Below are 20,141 nucleotides of genomic sequence, written 5' to 3' on the forward strand. Positions count from 1 at the left end.
TATAGATAGATAGATATAGATAGATAGATGGATGGATGGATGGATGGATGGATGGATGGATGGATGGATGGATGGATAGATTGGATAGATTGGATAGATAGATATAGATAGATAGATAGATAGATAGATAGATAGATAGATAGATAGATAGATAGATAGATAGATGGATGGATGGATAGATTGGATAGATAGGATAGATGGATGGATGGATGGATGGATGGATGGATGGATGGATAGATAGATAGATAGATGAGAGATAGATGAGAAAGATATATGAGATGAGATAGAGATGAGATATAAAGATAGAGATAGATGAGAAGATAGATACATATGCTAGAGATGAATAAGTGGCACATTTCTCTTCCATTCTCTTTTGAGTTTAATTTTAAATCTAGCTTTCTATGGAATTAGATTCCAGCACAATGTTTTTCAACCTTGGCAACTTTAAGATGCGTCCTGGCTGGGAGTTGAAGTCCGCAACATCTTAAAGTTGTCAAACTTGAGAAACACTGCCCTAAAATGTATATAGTTTACATCAGGGGTGAAATTCAGCAGGTTCTGGAGAACCGGTAGCAGAAATTTTGAGTAGTTAGGAGAAGTGGCAAATGCCACTTCTGGCTGGCCCGAAAATGGGGTGGGAATGGGGATTTTGCAGTATCCTTCCCCTGCCACGCCCACCAAGCCACACCACGCCCACCAAGCCACGCCCACAGAACCGTTAGTAAAAAAAAATGGATGTCACTATTGGTTTACATGTATAGATATAGATTATGCACACACAAATATGCACACAAACATATGCACACAAAGAGTGTATAGTCTATATAGGAACGTCCTTTCCCCTTCTTTCATCTCGTGCAACATTTTCTTCACTCCTGGGGAACGGCCCAGGTCAGCTGCGGCTGCGGCCTTAGAGTGAATGTCGTTTTGGGGACCTTCAGGTCCAAATCTCTTTCTGTAAGCCCAGGCGGAGGTCGGAAAGTGAATTTCTGCATCAGGCCCGTAAAGAAGAGGAAAAGCTCCATTTTGGCCAGACTTTCGCCAATGCAGTTCCTGCGTCCTGTTAAGAAAAGAGAGAAAGGAGGAGGAGGAGGAGAGGAAGAGGAAAGGGAGGAGAAGGAGGAGGACAGGAAGAAAGAAGGAGGAGGAGGGAGAAGAAGGTGAGGGAGAAGAAGGAGGGAGAAGGAAGAGGGAGAGGAGGAGGAGAGGAAGAAGGAAGGGGAAGGGAAGAGTACAAGGAAGAAGAGAAAAAGGAGGAATAAGAGGAAGGAGGAGGAGGAGAGGAAGAAGAAGGGGGAAGGGAAGAGTACAAGGAAGAAGAGGAAAAGGAAGAGAAAGAAGGAGGAGGAGGAGCAGAAGAGGAAGAAAAGGAGGAAGAAGGAGGAAGAAGGGGGAGGAGGAGGAGGAGGAGGAGGAGGAGGAGGAGGAGGAGGAGGAGGAGGAGAAGGGTTGGAATTTCCAAACTGGGAAAAGATATTCTGAAGAGTTTCCCAACACACAACTTTTGTGCAACGGCACCACAACCCTTGCAGGAAAAGCTCCCGAGGAAAGGAGCTTCTCTTCACCGCAGTGATTGCCCCGGTGCACCCGGACCTCTCCCAAACGCTCCAAGTCTCCGGGACGGTCTTACATTACCTAAGGAATAAGGCACGAAGGCATCTCTCTTGATGAAATTCCCGCTGGGATCCAGGAAGTGGTTGGGGTTGAACTCGTGGGGGGTTTCCCATTGGCTCTGGTCAAGCAGGACGGAAGTCAGTGATGGGATGACCATGGTGCCCTGGAGGACCGGAAGGAGGAGATCACAACGGGAACCTCAAAGCTCTCTCAAATCTTCTTTCAGCTGGTGGAAGTGGGGTCACTGGAGTCAAGATGGACTCACAAATATGGATCCCTTAGCAGGGATCGGGTTGGGGGTGGGTGGACCCATCTATTTTGAAGAACCCCAGCTGGGGAAAGTTAGGTAGACCTACTTCCATCCAAATGGGATTTTATGGATTAATTACGAGCCATGGTGGCATAGTGGTCAGAATGCAGTATTGCAGGCTGACTCTGCCCACTACCAGCAGTTCGATCCTGACCGGCTCAAGGTCAACTCATCCTTCCGTCCTTCCGAGGTGGGTAAAATGAGGACCCAGATTGTTGGGGGCAAATAGGGTGACTCTGTAAACCACTTAGAGAGGGCTGGAAAGCACCGTGAAGCGGTATATAAGTCTAAGTGCTCTATCTATCTATCTATCTATCTATCTATCTATCTATCTATCTATCTATCTATCTATCTATCCATCCATCCATCCATCCATCTATCTATCTACCTATCTATTTATTTATTTATTTATTTATTTATCTATGCCTTCCATCCTTCCGAGGTCAGTAAAATGAGGACCCAGATTGTTGGGGGAAACGGCTTAGAGAGGGCTGGAAAACACTGTGAAGCGGTATATAAGTCTAAGTACTATTCCCCTCCTTCCTTCCTTCTTTCCTTCCTTCCTTCCTACCTTCCTTCCTACCTTCCTTCCTTCCTTCCTTCCTTCCATCTTCCCTCCCTCCCTCCCTCCCTCCCTCCCTTCTTTTCAAGGTATACAGTGGTTAGAATGCGGTATTGCAGACTGACTCTGCCCACTGCCAGGAGTTCGATCCTGACCAATTTCAATTCAATTCAATTTATTTGTGCTTCTAGACCGCCCCCTCTCCCAGAAGGGACCAGCTGCAGGTTGACTCAGCCTTCCGTCCTTCTGACGAGGTCAGTAAAATGAGGAGCCAGATTGTTGGGGGGCAAGAGGCTGACTCTGTAAAGCACTTAGAGAGGGTTGTAAAGGCAGTTACCTTGGGGAGGAAGTAGCCACGGAAATGGGTGTCCACGGAGGTGCTTCTTGGGACATGGGGCAGAAGGGTGATGAAACGCTGCACTTCGTGGATCACCGCGTTGGTGAAGGGCAGGTGGTGTCGGTCTTCGTAGGTGGCCCAGTGGCCCGGCTTGACCACTTGCCCAAGCTCTTCCTGGACCTTCCCTGAAGCCGACCCAGCGAAAAAAGGGAAAAGCAAACACCGTCCGGGGCAAAGCCAATCTGTCCGTTTCAATTTCACACCATTCCTCCTCCCCCTCCTCCCCCTCCCCCTCCTCCTCCTCCTCCTCCTCCTCCTCCTCCTCCTCCTCCTCCATCCCCACTTAATCCCCAGCCCGTTTCGACATGATTTTGTTCTCTGTTTTGTTTTTTTAAGCCCCGGTTTTTATATCTTCCTGGTCTCGTGTTTTGCTCGTAATTAACAGGCGAGCCAATTCCCCTGCATAGAATGCATGCTTTATTCTAAGTGTTTTGGTACCCCTTTTTTCTGAAGTTAGGCTGTTTTTTTTTTTTAATGCAGGGGTCGGGAGCTGTGAGATGCTTTGCAAAGTGTCACATCTCACCTACGAAGATGTTCCTTCCCTTCCCTTCTTCCTTCCTTATCCTCCATCCTTCCTTCCTTCCTCTAAGAAATCTTCCCTTCCTTCCTTCTTCCCTTCCTTTTCCTTCCTTTCTTCCCTCCTCCTTCCCTTCCCCTTCCTTCCTTCATCCTTCTTTCCTTATTCTTCTTCCTTCCTTCCTTCCTTCTTCCTTCCCTCCTTCCTTCCTCTAAGACAGTGGTTCTCAACCTGTGGGTCAGGACCCCTTTGGGGGGTCGAACGACCCTTTCATAGGGGTCGCATAAGACCATCAGAAAATTGCAAAATTACAGTTATGAAGTAGCAACAAAAATAATTTTATGGTTGGGGGTCACCACAACATGAGGAACTGTATTAAAGGGTTGCGGCATTGGGAAGGTTGAGAACCACTGCTCTAAGAGATCTTCCCTTCCCCTTTCTTCTTTCCTTCTTTCCTTTCTTCCCTCCTTCCTTCCTCTAAGAGATCTTCCCTTCCCCTTCCTTTTTTCTTTGCTTCCTTCCTTCCTTCCCTCTTTCCTTCCTCTAAGAGATCTTCCCTTCCCCTTCCTTTTTTCTTTGCTTCCTTCCTTCCTTCCCTCTTTCCTTCCTCTAAGAGATCTTCCCTTCCCCTTCCTTTTTTTCTTTCCTTCCTTTCTTCCTTCCCTCCTTATCCTTCATCCTTCCTTCCCTCCCTCCTTCCTCTAAGAGATCTTCCCTTCCCCTCCATCCCCTTTGTCCCTCCCTTGCTTCAATCCATTCCCTTCCGCTGAATTCACAGCCAGACAACCCTTCTCTAATTTCCTAAGACAGGCCCCGTGAAATGGTCTTTCTCACTTGTCCTTTGTTCCCTGCTTTTGGGAGTTCCGTTGATCACTCCTCTTTTCACCCAAACAAACCCTGAGAACTGAGGACGTGGACTTCGTGAGAATCCACACCCCATAGTACCCTGACGCCTATGCATGCTAGAAGGGTGGAACCCCCACCGTCGCCACCACCACAACAGCAGCAGCAGAAAGCAACAACTCACTTTGCACCTCCGGATACCTCATGGCCAGCAGGACAGCCCATTGCAGAGTTGTGGCTGTGGTTTCTGTCCCAGCCATGACGAGATCCAGAATGGACGCAATTAAATTGTCCTCATGGAAAAGGTTTTTGTTTTTGTTCATGTCCTAGGAAAGGGGGTGAGAGGAGAGAGGAGCGGATGGGCACAAAACCTCATAAGATTGGCACTGTGCAAGGCAAATGAAAATAGACACAACCTAGACCAGGCAAATGTTCATCTATTTCCTTCTCTCCTGAAAGGGGCAAAAGAGAGATTACATTCTCATAGAATTATGGGATGTTAGGGATGGAAAGGAGCTTGGAGGTCTTCTAGTCCACCACCCCTGGGTAAGATGGGAGTCCTTATAACATCCCGGATAAATAGTTGTTTGATTTTTTCCCCCCTTGAAAACCTACATCATTTGTCAAATAACAGAATGACAGAGCCGGAAGGGACCTTGGAGGTCTTCTAGTCCAACCCACTGCTCAAGCAGGAGACCCTATCCCATTTCAGACAAACTTCTGGAGGCAACTTCTGTTCCACTGATTAATTGTCTTCGCTGTCAGGAAATTTCTCCTTAGTTCCAAGTTGCTTCTCTCCTTGATTAGTTTTCACCCATTGCTTCTTGTCCTGCCCTGGGGTGCCTTGGAGAATAGCTTGACCCCCTCTTCTCTGGGGCAGCCCCTCAAATATTGGAAAACCGTGATCATATCCCCCCTAGTCCTCCTTTTGCTAAACTAGACATACCTAGTTCCAACCAAGGGGAAATGCTGGGTCTACCTCTGTTTTCCTCTGTCGTTCAGACGTATGAGATCAATAAATCTGAGAGGTTAGTCCACATGGTGTGGATGGGCAATGCCCACCATGGGACCACCATCTAGACTTTTTGGATGGCATCCAGCTGCCCTAAACCCTGTTTATAAGCTTTGTTCCTTGCCCCGGGCACACCTGTTCCTGCTTGAAGACCAGCGCTTCTGTGTAGCTCCTGAAGCTGTTGCCGTTGAGATCTTGCCTGCTGCTCTTGATGTAATCCCGGATAATCACTCGGACGTCTTCGATCCTCCGAAGCAAAGTCTTGTGAGCCTTGAAGAGAAATCCCAGGAACGGATAGAAGTTGAACAGCTAGTCAGGATCAAAAGCAGGAAAAGGAGAGGGGAGAAATATAAGAAAGACGAAGGAGAAGGAATCTCGGCTTGCAAAGGAGACAATTAAGATCCAGAGTTTTCAGATGCCAGATTTTTGCTGATTCGAACTCATTCTAATAATTCCCCCCCTAATTTTTTCCAATCTGTTTTTCATTGTTATTGTGGACTGCCAGCTGCCAGTGGAGCTGGCAGCAGACTCGGATGAGGAGGAGGGTTGGGGAGGAACCTGGGCCAGTCCTGGAGTCTGGGGAAGGCTCTGAGGAGGGCTCTGTGTCGGAGGCAGAGAGGGGGCCAGGGCCGTATGCCAGTTATCAGCTGCCTTCAGAGTCAGACATTCAGTGAGGCAGAAGAACAGCTGGAGCCTGTTCCCAGTGTGCGCATGCGCAGAATTGCCAGACGAAGGGAACAGCTAAAGAACAGGGGTCGACGTGGGAGTAAGGCCGTAGGTGGACAGTGAATGGCCCCTCCCAGAGGAAATAAAAGGGGAGCAAAAGGGGAGTGGAGTTTGCAGGAGAACATTAGTTCGCTTCACTGGTTTGTGACTCTCCAAGACTCCTGGCCAAGTTTTGCAGAGATCGGCCTGGCAGCTCTCCAAGCCAGAGAAGGTCTGTGACCGTAAATCCTCCCTTGAAAGACTTTGCTGGATGTGAATGAGAAGAATTCACAGTCAATTAATAAAAGGGGTTTTGGAAAATGAACTTCTGGTTTCCGCCAGCAAATCTTCCAGTTACTGCCACGCTGATCAGCTAGCCAGCACACATGCTCACTCCGGAAAACAGAACATCAACTCTTCTGGTTTCCGACACTGCCTGGCAGCTCTCCAAGCCAGAGAAGGTCTGTGACCGTAAATCCTCCCTTGAAAGACTTTGTCGGATGTGAATGAGAAGAATTCACAGTGGTTTAATAAAAGGGGTTTTTGTGGGGACCAGGAGTTGGCTTCCTGCTCTCAGGAAACCTCGGTCAGAACAGGAAAATATCTGAGGTAAATAACCTGCTTGCTTAAAATTAGACCAAAGCATTTTGCGTTCGTGGTTTGGCAAAGTGACTTAGCTGTTGCCAATTTCCGTGGTGCAATCGCAGCCGTGCTTTTGACTTTGTGTTGGGGAAGAGAAAGGAACCGCCGGGACAAGACCAGCTTACATGTAAAGTGGGAGATCCCAGAAGACACATCACCTCATCGATGAGTCTTAGAAGGGTGACAAAAGTCGGGTCCTTGTACTCAAACCGTTCCCCGAACAGCAGAACAAAAGTGATGTTGGTTGCAGCAGCGTTGAACGTCCGCAAGTCGAAAGGTTCGCCTTCAAGAATAAGAGAGAGAGAGAGAGAGAGAGGATAACTGGCATCCATGGAAACAGCTGAAGTTGGGAAGGCTCCAACATTGGAGCTTTTTAAGGCAAGATTGGACTGCCATTTGTCTGAAATAGTATAGGGTTTTCTGCTTGAGCAGGGGGTTGGACTAGAAGACCTCCAAGGTCCCTTCCAACTTGGTTATTCTGTATTCTGTTAAGGGAATGGAGGCTAAACCATACGATGAATGGTTAAGGAAACTAGATGTGCTTAGCCTAAGGAAGAGAAGCTTTGGGGTGATTATGATAGCAGTGTTCTGATATCTCAGGGGGCTGCCCCAAAGAAGAGGGAGTCAAGCTATTCTCCCAGGCACCTGAGGGTAGAACAAGAAGCAATGGGTGGAAACTAATCAAGGAGAGAAGCAACCCGGAACTAAAGAGAAATTTCCTGACAGCTAGAACAATTAATCAGTGGAACACCTTGCCTCCAGAAGCTGTGAATGCTCCAACACTGGAAGTTTTTAAGAAGATATTGGACAACCATTTGTCTGAAATGGTAGAGGGTCTCCTGCTTGAGCAGGGGGGTGGACTAGAAGACCTCCAAGGTCCCTTCCACCTCTGTTATTCTGGGCAAATCTGTCCCCTACTTCAATTGCATAATCCTAGGGTTTATGTCTGTACCCTGCGATTTAAGGACCTATTCAGGCTCCCTCAAATCTGATCATCCAACTCTGGCATTGCTGGAGAACAACAATAAAAAGATGTTTGCTCTTTAAAAAAAAGTTATTTAACTGTCGATTTTCCCGCACTGTTATTTGCAAGGCGCTTCTGAGGGAACAAACATAAAAGTATAATGGACTTTTTTAAAGAGAAGAAGAGGAGGAGAAGAAGGAGAAGGAGAAGGAGAGGAAGAGGAGGAGAAGGAGGAGAAGGGGAGGAGAGGAAAAGGAGGAGAGGAAAAGGAGGAGAAGGAGAAGAGGAGGAGAAGGAGGAGAAGGGGAGGAGGAGGAGGAGGAGGAGGAGAAGGAAGAGAAGGAGAAGGAGAGGAGGAGAAGGGGAGGAGGGGAGGGGGAGGAGGAGGGAAGGAGAAGGAGGAGGAGGAGAAGGAGGAGGAGGAGAGGAAGAGGAGAAGGGGAGGAGGGGAGGAGGAGGAGGGGAGGAGAAGGAGAAGAGGAGGAGGAGAAGGAGGAGGAGAAGGAGGAGAGGAAGAGGAGAAAGGGAGGAGGAGGAGGAGAAGAAGAACCTTTTTTAAACACTGCAGCTTGGACCATAGCAATGTTGTGTAGAGCAAAACAGCCCCAAGGCTGGGTGAAAATACAAACTCTGCAAAATGACTAAAAGAAAAAACCGCCCATAACATAAAACACAAAAGAACAACATAACATAACAGAAACCACTAAGGGGATAGTTTAATCTTGCAGCTGCCAATCTGGTAGAGAACTACACACACAACTACACATAGGGCATGGTGAAAAATGTATACAACTTTCTTCTGCCTGGACCTTCTTCCATTATCCCATGACCTCTAAGGCTCGATTCTCACCGCTTGTTCAGGATTTAGTAAAGAGACACCTGTAAGCCCATCCATCACCACTGAAGAGCCGCACCTGTTCTCCGCTTGACATAAAAGCACCATTAGAGAGAGTTATGAAGGCTTCGCTCTGACAACTTAGAATGGTATTTCCCAACCTTGGCAGCCTTAAGACGTGTGGACTTCAACTCCCAGAATTCCCCATGCTGGCTTGCTGGAGAATTCTGGGAGTTGAAGTCCACACCTCTTAAAGTTGCCAAGTTTGAGAAACACTATCCAAGAAGACAAAAAGAGTTTTTACTAAGAAATAGCTCTGTTGCAGACATGCTGGTAAACTATCCCTTTCGCATCAATAACTCTTGTTAAAGAAGACTGTCGTTTGGGCGGGGCACTCTCCTCCCTCATAGCTGGCTCAGTCTGCGTCATTCTCGCCTTCTCCCTTCTCTCCATGTTCTCGGATCAGGAAGGGGTGATCCTTGCTCTTCTCCTGAGCTCTCCCTGTCTGCAAGCCTTACTAATTCAGGACAGCCTTGCCTGGACTGACTCTGCCCTTCCCCAGTTTCCTCCAAAGACAACAGAGCCGACGTCTCCATCTTTATCAGTTCTTGTTCCAGCTCATCTTCCCCCCACAGATTCAGACTCTGACGGGGACGTGACACTCACCTTGGAAAGAGTTAATATTCTCTATCAGAAAACCGAGCTCTTCATGGATGCATTCCTCAATGTGTTTTTTCCCCATCCCAAGGTTGCGCATGGTGGACACCGTAAATCTTCGGGTAGCCCTCCATAGCTCTCCAGTGGAGAAGAAAACTCCTGTTGGGGAAGGCAGAAGATACGATTGAAGAAGAGGTATTTATATTCCCGGGTTACTGTGAAGGGCAAAGGATCAGGACTATCCATGAAGCTGCCCCATGGAAGTTTTATTCAAATCTATACACAATATGATATCTGGTCAGCGAGAGTTCAATACTACATTGGCACCAGAGAAGGGTAAATGGAATTCAAGAGTAGTTGAATGGCTGGAGAATTCTGGGAGTTGAAGTCCACACCTCTTAAAGTTGCCAAGTTTGAGAAACATTATCCAAGAAGACAAAAAGAGTTTTTACTAAGAACTAGCTCCATTGCAGACCTGCTGGTAAACTATCCCTTTCGTATCAATAACTCTTGTTAAAGAAGACTGTGGTTTGTGTGGTTTCATTGCTTGTGGCAGCTTAAGGACTTTAAGTTGATGACATGCTTAACTCCACCCTCAGTTCCGCCTGCTCTTCTCCTACAGCTTCCTTCTGTTCCCGTGGAGTTTAAGAAATTTAGGCACACAAACTCCACAAACAATTGCAAGAAAATAAACCCAGCTCTGTGAGAACCAAGGACTACCACAAAGTCCACAAAGAAGAAGGAGAAATTTCAAATGAGAAGTCAACCAAGGTACACCTTGGATACACGTCATTCAAATGGAAGAGTAGCCAGGAAATTGGGATTCTCCCCTCGTTGACCAAAACTATAACTCCCAGGAGCTCGAACCCAGCTCAGCTGCTGTTGAACAATGCCAGGAATTGTATTTAGTAAGCTCTAGAGCAGGGGTCCCCAAACTTGGAAACTTTAAGTCCTATTATTGAAACTGCCCAACTTTCTGGACAGATTCCGTCTACCTATTATCTCTTTTCCCGCATACCACCCTGCCCAGAAATGTTCAGCATCCTACATCTGTTGAGGTTCTTCAAAGGGGCTTTTAAGCTGATTTCTACCAGGAAATAAGATCGGGGTAACCAGTTTTGAAGGTACATTGTGTTTTAGTTTTCCTTTTGGGGAATGGGGGCAGCAAGTGTTTACCGTTTCCATGCTGAATTTGCTCAAATATAGGTATGGAAGGCCTGTCCACAAACTCCTCGGTGAAGTTCACAAGAGCATCCTTCACTGCTTCGTAGCCTGTCAACACCACCACTTTCTTGAACCCGAAATAGAGAGTAAAGACGGGCCCGTATTTTTCCGCAAGCTGAAAGAGAGCCAACAAAAATAGAATGACTGTGTCAAAGGAGAGCAAAGGAAGTCCCAACAGTCACAGGTGCCTTGGGTGCAATCCCAAACCAACTGGAGAAGCACTTGAAGCACCATCGGCATTGACCAAATCCCCCATTGGTCAATTTCAGAGGGCAGTTTTGCCTGGAACAGCTTACATCCTGCGATGGGACCTATAACGCTATTAAACATCCACATCTGCCTCTCCCAGGACTCAACAGATGGACAAAGATGTCAAATCCAGTCTAAACATCTGGGTGATTGTGTGACAAGCCATGATACTAATAATTGATTATCTAGAGAATCCCTTGGACACCATCTGCATTGACAAAATCCCCCATCGGTCAATTGCAAAAGGCAGTTTTGCTTGGAACAGCTTACATCCTCCGACAATATCTGTAACACCATCAAACACGCACATCTGTCTAGCCCAGTTCCTTGGGAAGACAGGGGTGGACCAAAATACCAAGAATCCAGTCTAAACATCTGTCTGGCTGTGAGACCAACCCTAATCAGAGATTTATTGATTACCCTGCCCATATCTCAAGGGGCCATTTTTAAAAAATGCAATCCTCAGAAATTAAAAAATGCAACTCTCAGAGATTAAACAATACAACTCTCAGAAATTAGGAAATAGTAGTTTCACTATGATGGCGAGATTTATCTTGGGGTCTATCAACAATTAGAGTTTATTTTATTGATTAGCCCTTGGGCCAAATCAAAGTACAGAGTTCCAGACACAAAATATTACTAAAATCTGATTAAAAAAAAAAAAACAATTTAAAAGGGAATTGGATAAAACACAGTTTAAAACGAAACTGGAATAAAGTACGATTTAAAACAAAATTGGAATTAAAATACAGTTTGAAAATGACATTGGAATAAAATACAATCATTTAATATGTAGGTAAATAAAGCACGATAAAATTATATTTCGGTGTCACCCCTACCATCTACCAAAGGAGCCTCCGTCAAATAAATCACAGAAGGATCTCACCGAATCGAGGATGCTTCGGCTTAATTTGAGACAGATTTGCAAGGTTTATAATCCAACTGGACGGACTTTTTCCGATTCTGACTAATTAAAGGCACCCGATTCACCAGCCTTGCGCTCCGACAAACAAGTTTATTTATTCCCAATGCGGTTTATGAAACTAGGGCAGGGGACTTAGCGTGATGTCTCTTCAAGCCGAACTCTCTGGGTGTGCGGGAGTGTGTGTGTGAATTTCTGTGTGTAATGCACACAGGTCCACATGCTTGCAAAAGCCACACCCTTTCCAACAACTTTCAGAAGTCAATATTGGAAGGTTTGTAGTTTACTCTCTTTACAGTGTCACCCTCTGCCTTGGAATCGTTGAACTTTAGAACAATTCTGATTATTCGATTCCAGCTCCCAAGCAGGATATCCACTCCTTTTTCTTAAGAGCAAACAAGGTTTTCTTGGGTTAATAAATATGTATTAACATGTCCCACGGTGGCATGGCCAGAATCAGCCGATAATCACTCTACCTAACATTGATAGACCAAGCTGAGCTTAAAAAAGATTTTTCTCTTGCTCTGCCAGCAGTTTCAGTCTAAAAAAAAACACCTCCATTCCTATCCTGGCATTCTATGATATATACTCCTTCTTAATATGTATATGTATATACTTAATATGAGGGACATGATGGCTCAGGGGCTAAGATGCTGAGCTGGTCGATCAGAAAGGTCGGCAGTTCGGCAGTTCGAATCCCTAGCGCCGCATAACGGAGTGAGCTCCTGTTACTTCTCCCAGCTTCTGGCAACCTAGCAGTTCGAAAGCACGAAATATATGCTCCTTGCTTAAAAGCTTGTGCTAACCAACTGGCCCCCATCTTCACCCGCATCTTTAGTAAATCACTAGAGATGTGCTATGTTCATTCTTGCTTGAAACGCTCCATTATCATTCCAGTGCTGAAGAAGCATTCTATTCTATTCTATTCTATTCTATTCTATTCTATTCTATTCTATTCTATTCTATTCTATTCTATTCTATTCTATTCTATTCTATTCCATTCCATTCCATTCCACTCCACTCCACTCCACTCCACTCCACTCCACTCCACTCTATTCTACATTCTCTTCTCTTCTCTTCTCTTCTCTTCTCTTCTCTTCTCTTCTCTTCTCTTCTCTTCTCTTCTCTTCTCTTCTCTTCTCTTCTCTTCTCCTCTCCTCCCTTCCCTTCCCTTCCCTTCCCTTCCCTTCCCTTCCCTTCTAGAAAAGTCATAGACTACAACACCCATCCTAACCTGCCATCAAAGTCAGTAGAATTGTGTGCAAATTTGGGGAGCGAGAGAAGGATTCTCAGCATTTTATGTTAAGCCGCATTGTATTCGTAGCTATTTCTATGAGCAGCATTTGCATCTCTCCTGTTAACTGCTGCTCAGTTAACAAACAAACACAAACGAAAAAAAGTTCCTCATTTTTAAATCCCAAGGAGGCAAGCCAGGGATTCACTTCTAAGGGATGTCAAAGCCAAGAGTCGAAAGAAAGGTGACACAGACTGGCACGGACAAAGCACTTGTAAATGCTTGCGCCAAGCAAAACGTGACGCCCAGCTCAAGCAAACACCGAAGAAACCTAGGCAGAATTCTACATTCTGCATTCCGGCAGAGCAGCATGGAATCCAGGCATCCTGGAGGGGGGAAAAAAGATCTTAGCATCCTTAGAAGGGGAAACTCTGGAATTTGCACCGGGTACCTGTCAGACCTCCTTTTCTCTCTCTCTCTCTCTCTTTCTCTCTTTTCCCTTCTCTTTCTCTCTTTCTCAGTCTCTCTGTCTCCTCCTCTCTCCCCCTTTTCTCCTTCTCTCTCCCCTTCTCTTTCTCTCTCCTCCCCTCTCCTCTCTCTCCTCTCTCTTTCCTTCTCTTTCTCTCTTTCTCTGTCTCTCTGTCTCCTCCTCTCTCTCTCCCCTTCTCTCCCATCCCTCTCTCCTTCTCTCCTTCACTCTCCTCTCTCTATTTCCTTCTCTTTCTGTCTCTCTGTCCTTCTCTCTTCACTACCCTTCTCTCCTTCTCTCTCCCCTTCTCTCCTTCTTCCTCTCTCTCTTTCTCTCCCTCTCTCTTTCTCTCCCCCTCTCTCCTTCTCTCCTTCACTCTCTATTTCCTTCTCTTTCTCTGTCTCTCTCCCCTCTCCTTCTTTCTTTCACTCCTCTCTTTCTCTCTCCCCCCTTCTTCTTTCTCTCTCTTTTTCTCTCCTTTTCTCTCTTTCCTTCTTTCCTTCTCTTTCTCTCTCATTTTCTCTCTCTTCCTCTCTCTCCTTCTCTCTCTCCTCTCCTCTCTCTCCTTCTCTCTCCTCTCTCTCTCCTCTCCTTCTCTCCCCCCTTCTCTCCCTTTCTCTCTCTCCCTCCCTCTCTCTTTCCCTGTTCCTCTCCCTCTCTCTTTCTCTCTCTCTCTCCCTCTCCCCCCACCCTCTCTCTCCTACCTTCAGCAAGGACTTGTCCTGCCTTTTAAAATCGAGCAAGTGAAGGTGTCCGATGATGGGAAGCGGCCATGGGCCGGGCGGCAACTTTAAAGACGTTTTTTCGAAGAGAGCCGGTAAATAAGAAGATGCAAAAAGCAGCAGGAAAAGCAGCAGAACGACGGACGCAGGGAAAGAAAAAAGGAAATTCAGCAGAGCCATTTGCAAACGAGAAACGAAATGTTGGCCCAGGTGTGGCGGAAAGGCACCTGGGCATCAGCTGGCTCCTTTGCTGAAATTCTTTGCCAGCGCTAAGCTTTATAAGTCCGGCTGCAGAAATAATGTGAAGGGGAAGACTGTTAAACCCCACCCTCTTTAACCACTTCTGGAGAATGTGGTTTAAGCAGTTTGTGATTGGAGCAGCTTTAAGTTACCAGCTCCGTGTGTCAGGCAGGTAAAGCAATCATCAAAACTATCATTTTGGACCCATATAGTTTTTGGATGGAATTCAGGAGCCAAAGGACATTGTCCACAATGGAGATATCATGAGTAGGGAAACAGGATAGTATCTATCAGCCAAGAATGCTAACTGAGGCTTCCCCAGAGCCTGAAGCAAACTCCTGGTCCCGACAAAAAAAACCTCTTTTATTAATTTGCTGTGAATTCTTCTCATTCACATCCAGCAAAGTCTTTTGAGGGAGGATTTACAGTCACAGACCTTCTCTGGCTTGGAGAGCTGCCAGGCCGATATCTGCAAAACTTGGCAAGGAGTCTCGGAGAGTCACGAACCAATGAAGTGAACTAATTGTCTCCTGCAAACTCCACTCCCCTGTCGCTCCTCTTTTATTCCCTCTGGGAGGAGACATTCATCCTCCACCTGCGGCCTTACTCCCAAGTCGACCCCTCTTCTTTAGCTGTTCCTTTTGCCTGGCAACTCTGCACATGTGCGCACATCTTCACATCCTTTCTCAAGGCCCTGAAGACATAGTCTTGGTGAGCCCTGGTTGATACGGGGACCCATCAACAAATTTGTTTGATTGTTGTCCTTGGGGTGTCTTGGGGGGATTTAATCGGTTTGCTATTTGGGTTTTTTAGAGCAAGGCGGTGCAGTGGTTAGAGTGCAGTACTGCAGGCTACTTCAGCTGACTGCTAGCTGCAGTTCGGCAGTTCAAATCTCACGAGGCTCAAGGGTTAGGGTGGAACCGGGCAGGATCGAACTGCTGGCAATGGGCAGAGTCACTCTGCAATACTGCATTCTAACACCTGTGCTACTATGGTCCTTCCTTCCTTCCTTCCTTCCTTCCTTCCTTCCTTCCTTCCTTCCTTCCTTTCTTTCCTTCTGATTAGAATGCAGTATTGCAGGGCAATTATGTTCACAGCCTGGAGTTCGATCCTGACCGGCTCAAGGTTGACTCAACCTTCCATCCTTCTGAGGTTGGTAAAATGAGGACCCAGATTGTTGGGGGCAAGAGGCTGACTCTGTAAACCGCTTAGAGAGGGCTGTAAAGCACTATGTGGCGGTATATACCTGTAGGTCTAAGCACTATTGCTATTTACTGTCTATCTGTAAGCTGTCCAGATGTCCGTGAGTATATTGGGCAGTCATATAAATGTTCCTAGTAAATAAAAAATAAAATAAAGAATGGACCATATGGGGTTTCAGCAATGTTATGGCTTGTCACAAACCTGGGTGGATTTCACTGCCAGTCTCAACCCTTCAACTTAATATTTCTGTCGATTTTCTTCACCTGGCAGGTTGGTGGTGGCTTCTGACTTCTTCTCTGCAGTTAGGTGCTACGACCAGGTAGAATATATTTCTTTGTGATGCTCGACTGGAAATGTTTCATCAAGAGTTGAAATCAGAGGGCCGACCACCCCGTCTGTCCTGCTTGCAGTTTTGCAAAGAATGCAGACCAACCGAATTCCTGGCGTTGTATATTTTGTCAAAGTCTGGAATCATTCATCGGCAGTTCCCCAAAATTCCATCTTGGGGTTACCAAAGGAGCAACGAACCAGAAGATTGGTATCGTACAAGGCAAATGAAACACAACATAGACCAGATCTAACTCCGGCAAATTTTCATCTAAATTCTCTTCTCTTTTGAAAGAGGCAAAAGTGTTGTGGCCCGCCAGTGAAGCTGAAAGCAGATTCGGACAGTGAGGAGGTTGGGGAGGAAGATGGGCCAGTCCTGGAGTCTGGAGAAGGCTCTGATGAGGGCTCTGTGTTGGAGACAGAGAGGGGGCCAGGGCCGTATGCCAGTTATCAGCTGCCTTCGGAGTCAGACATCAGTGAGGCAGAGGAACAGCTGGAGCCTGTTCCTAGTGTGGGCATGCGCAGAGCTGCCAGATGAAAGGAACAGCTAAAGAACAAGGGTCGACTTGGGAGTAAGGCCACAGGTGGACGCTGAATGGCCCCTCCCAGAGGAAATAAAAGAGGAGCCAAAGGGGAGTGGAGTTTGCAGGAGACCATTAGTTCACTTAATTGGTTCGTGACTCTCCCAGACTCCTGGCCAAGTTCTGCAGATATCAGCCTGGCAGCTCTCCAAGCCAGGGAAGGTCTGTGACCGTAAATCCTCCCTTGAAAGGCTTTGCTGGATGCAAATGAGAAGAATTCACAGTCAATTAATAAAAGGGATTTTGGAAAATGAACTTCTGGTTTCCGCCAGCAAATCTTCCAGTTACTGCCACGCCGACCAGCTGGCCGGCACACATGCTCACTCCGGAAAACAGAACATCAACTCTTCTGGTTTCCGACACTGCCGCATGCACAAAGGCCAGCTAATCTCTGCATGCGTATGCATGCCAGAGACCTGGAAGAGGAATGGGTGACAGCGCATGTGCTAGGCGATATGGCTCTGCATGCCATTTCGAGCCGCGCGCCATAAGTTCGCCATCACGGCCCTATACCACTCTGGACAAACCAAAACCAGAAATCTTTGCAGTAGCATTAGCTGATGATGAACCATCTCCCCCCCCTCTCCCCTCTCTCTCCCCCTCCCTCCCTCCCTCCCTCCCTCCCCCTTTCTGTGTTTAAATGCCAGGCTGAGTTGACATTTATTATCCCAAGGGATTATTGCTGCACTGAGACACACCTCAGGTCCCCAAAGGTATGTGTGCCATTGCCCACCGAGGTTGGCCCTCTGCCCACTATTGACGGCATGTTTTCCATTTCAAAGCTGAAACTATGTTGTACAAAAGTCGCAGCTTGCTGAGAACAGGGGTGGGAATGAATCAGTGACGCAAGTCGCCTCTGTTGGGTTCCCAGGTCTACGTGCTTCTCTGGTCAAACACAGCCAAGATATGTCTTTGGTTTTTCCCCCCCAAAGGTGGCTTTCTCCCATCCACGTATCTCCAAGAGCTTTCAGAATTGATCTTCTGCTAAGAAACGTCCCCTGGATTCTCTTCATATTTCATAGCCAGTTGGGGAATTCTGGGAGTTGAAGTCCACAGGTCCCCTCCTCTCCACAAACCCCCAAGCCCTTCTAGCACTGAGGATGTTGCCTAGTTGGGTCAGGAAAGGTTTAGAACAGGACAACCAAGCTCAGAGAGCACCAGGGACCCCACAATTCTTTTCCTCCTCTCCATATATCCCACTCCCTTCTAGCATTGATGATGTTACCTAGTTGGGTCATGAAATGCTTAGCATAAAACAGCCAAGCTCAGAAAGCACCAAGGACCCGTTGTTGTTGTTGTTCTTCTTCTTCTCCTTCTCCTCCTCTCCATAAATCCTACTCCCTTCTAGCATTGATTATGTTACCCAGTAGGGTCATGAAATGCTTAGTACAAAATAGCCAAGCTCAGAGAGCACCAAGGACCTATTATTATTATTATTATTATTATTATTATTATTATTATTATTATTATTATTATTATTATTATTATTATTATTATACGATTGTATCACAGCGCCCAGTTGTTTCGCCAGATTTGGCATTGATTACTAGTCAGGCCATTATTATTATTATATTATTATAATATATTATTATATTATTTTATTATATTATATTATATTATATTATATTATATTATATTATATTATATTATATTTTTTTATTGTTGTTATTATTATTATTATTATTATTATTATTATTATTATTATTATTATTATTATTATTATTTATTATCATCATCATCTTCTTCTCCTCCAACTAACAGTGCATTGTGAATACAGTTACAGGGGTAGAATCCCCCACCCCCTAGTTGGATACAGTAAAATAATTTGCTTTCTTAAAAAAATCTCAGCCATCTTATTTCTCAATGCTCCTTCCTCCACTCACGATGGGAAAGCTGGTGCATCTTCCCCCAAGGGATTAATACCTGTCAGCGACATACCTGGGCCCTGCCTGAAGGCAGGTCAGCTTAGAAAATGAAGGATGTGCCTTGTGTCTTAACCACAAGTACAACTTGACAGCCGAGCTCTTCGTTCCTGTGATTAGTGCTTTTACTCTTAAGCCTAACGTCTTTGGAAGAAATGTGGGCTGTCTTAGGCGTGTGTATTGTAAACCATTTTTAAAGGCAATTCTCGAAAGCCAAGAGATTAATCTCAGTCAAACCTGAGCTATTAAGCATCGCTTTCCTGTCAAACCACAGCGGGGCGAGAATTTCCTCAGCAAAGCTAAGCAGGTGTACGGCTCAAAAAAAAGAGAGAAAAAGTTAATGACTTTTCTTCTTCTTTCCATCCACGATGATTTCCCCCCCCCCCCGCCCCTCTTCATGGGCTCTTTTGTGCTCCAAGGTTTTTGTGCGCTAGGATTTGTCTTCTAGGCATTTTTCTTGTCACCACAAAGGTTAATATTTGCCTGGGGCCCTGTGGAAAAATCAAAAAGAGGTTTTCCACACGCCCTTTTTCTTCGCTCCCTCCTAATGGTAAACCATTGTTGAGATTTTTATCCGGTGAGGTTTTCTGGCTCCGGCGGTCGATTGATGAGACTTTGTAAAGAATAAAAATAAAAATCTTTTGGGCGGTTTTATTGTGCGGATAGCAATAAAAAGAAAGCGCTCTGGGCGGGATCGATGAAGCTGGAAGAGGGTGGATGAATGCAGCTCTCCAAATTGTTTTTGGCAAACTTTGCTTTTAAAAAAAGATGCATTAAAGTGGACTAAAATATATTGCGATGTAAGGAACAAATGTAAATAAGTCAGAGAGATAGTGTGATGAAAGAAAGAAAGAAAGAAAGAAAGAAAGAAAGAAAGAAAGAAAGAAAGAAAGAACATATGATTGATAGATGATATAAGTAGGTAGATGATAATATATCATCTAGATAGATGATCTATCTTAGATAATTGATTAGAGATAGATTAGAGATAAGAAATTGATTAGGTAGATAGTAGATAGAAATAGCTTGATTAGATAGATAGATAGATAGATAGATAGATAGATAGATAGATAGATAGATAGATAGATAGATAGATATAGAGATTGATAGATTAGATGATAGATAGATAGATAGATAGATAGATAGATAGATAGATAGATGATAGATAAAATAGATGGCTAGATAGATATAGAGATTGATAGATTAGATGATAGATAGATAGATAGATAGATAGACAGATTAGATTGGATACATACAGACAGACAGATATAGATTAGATAGATAGCTAAATAGATATGGATGGATAGATAGATAGATAAATACAGTAGATAGATATAGATGGATAAATAGACAGACAGACAGAATCTTACCACATGCAAGTACCAAATATTAACTGACAATTTTAGGCACGACGTCTATTCCAAGAGAGAGGAAAACAGCAATAGATTGGTGACATTTTTTCAGTTTTGTGTGTGATTTCAGCCACATTTTCACTCCTGGCCTGTGAGTAAACTTCGTAATTCTGAAGACAATTAGCCCCAAATTATCCAAAGATTCCCCAAAGTTTAGCATCCTCCAAATGATTATCCCTTGTGAAAAATACCGCTCGTCAGAGGTTTTCATTGAGTTCCTCTGGTGCATTACTAAATTAGCAAAAAACACAGATTAATGTCCAGAGAGTGCCAAAAATCAGAGTACATTCCTTCATGTCTCTGCAAATTACTAAGATTAGGGATTATATCTGTCAGGGCTTGCTCGATGCTGATCACTTCCCCAGCCTTCTCATCATATATATATAAACATCAGGGGACAGAGAGTTCTAGTCCCGTCTTAGCCACGTCCTCCTGGACAATTACCAGGAGACGGTAAATTCTAGTTCTGCCTTAACCAGGAAAGCCCTCAAATCAGCAGCTAAGTGACTTTAGCCCAAACACCAGGGGGCAAGAGAGTTCTAGTCCGGCCTTAGCCGTGAAAGCCAGTTGGGCGACAT

General features: G+C 45.3%; 1 protein-coding gene across 1 annotated transcript; it reads right to left on the reverse strand.

The window, feature by feature from the left end:
- Positions 1-748: 748 nt before the first annotated feature.
- LOC309398523 (cytochrome P450 2W1-like) lies at positions 749-14,058 on the reverse strand (the record flags this gene model as incomplete). Its single annotated transcript, XM_081965489.1, has 9 exons — positions 749-1,060; positions 1,636-1,777; positions 2,824-3,008; positions 4,428-4,569; positions 5,391-5,564; positions 6,728-6,885; positions 9,068-9,217; positions 10,235-10,397; positions 13,861-14,058. The coding sequence occupies 9 exons, from the start codon at positions 14,056-14,058 to the stop codon at positions 870-872; spliced, it is 1,503 nt and encodes a 500-aa protein (XP_081821615.1). The 3' UTR covers positions 749-869.
- Positions 14,059-20,141: the final 6,083 nt, after the last annotated feature.

Source organism: Natrix helvetica, assembly GCF_964273705.1.
Source record: "Natrix helvetica genome assembly, chromosome: 13".
In the NCBI taxonomy this organism is placed as follows: Eukaryota; Metazoa; Chordata; class Lepidosauria; order Squamata; family Natricidae; genus Natrix; species Natrix helvetica.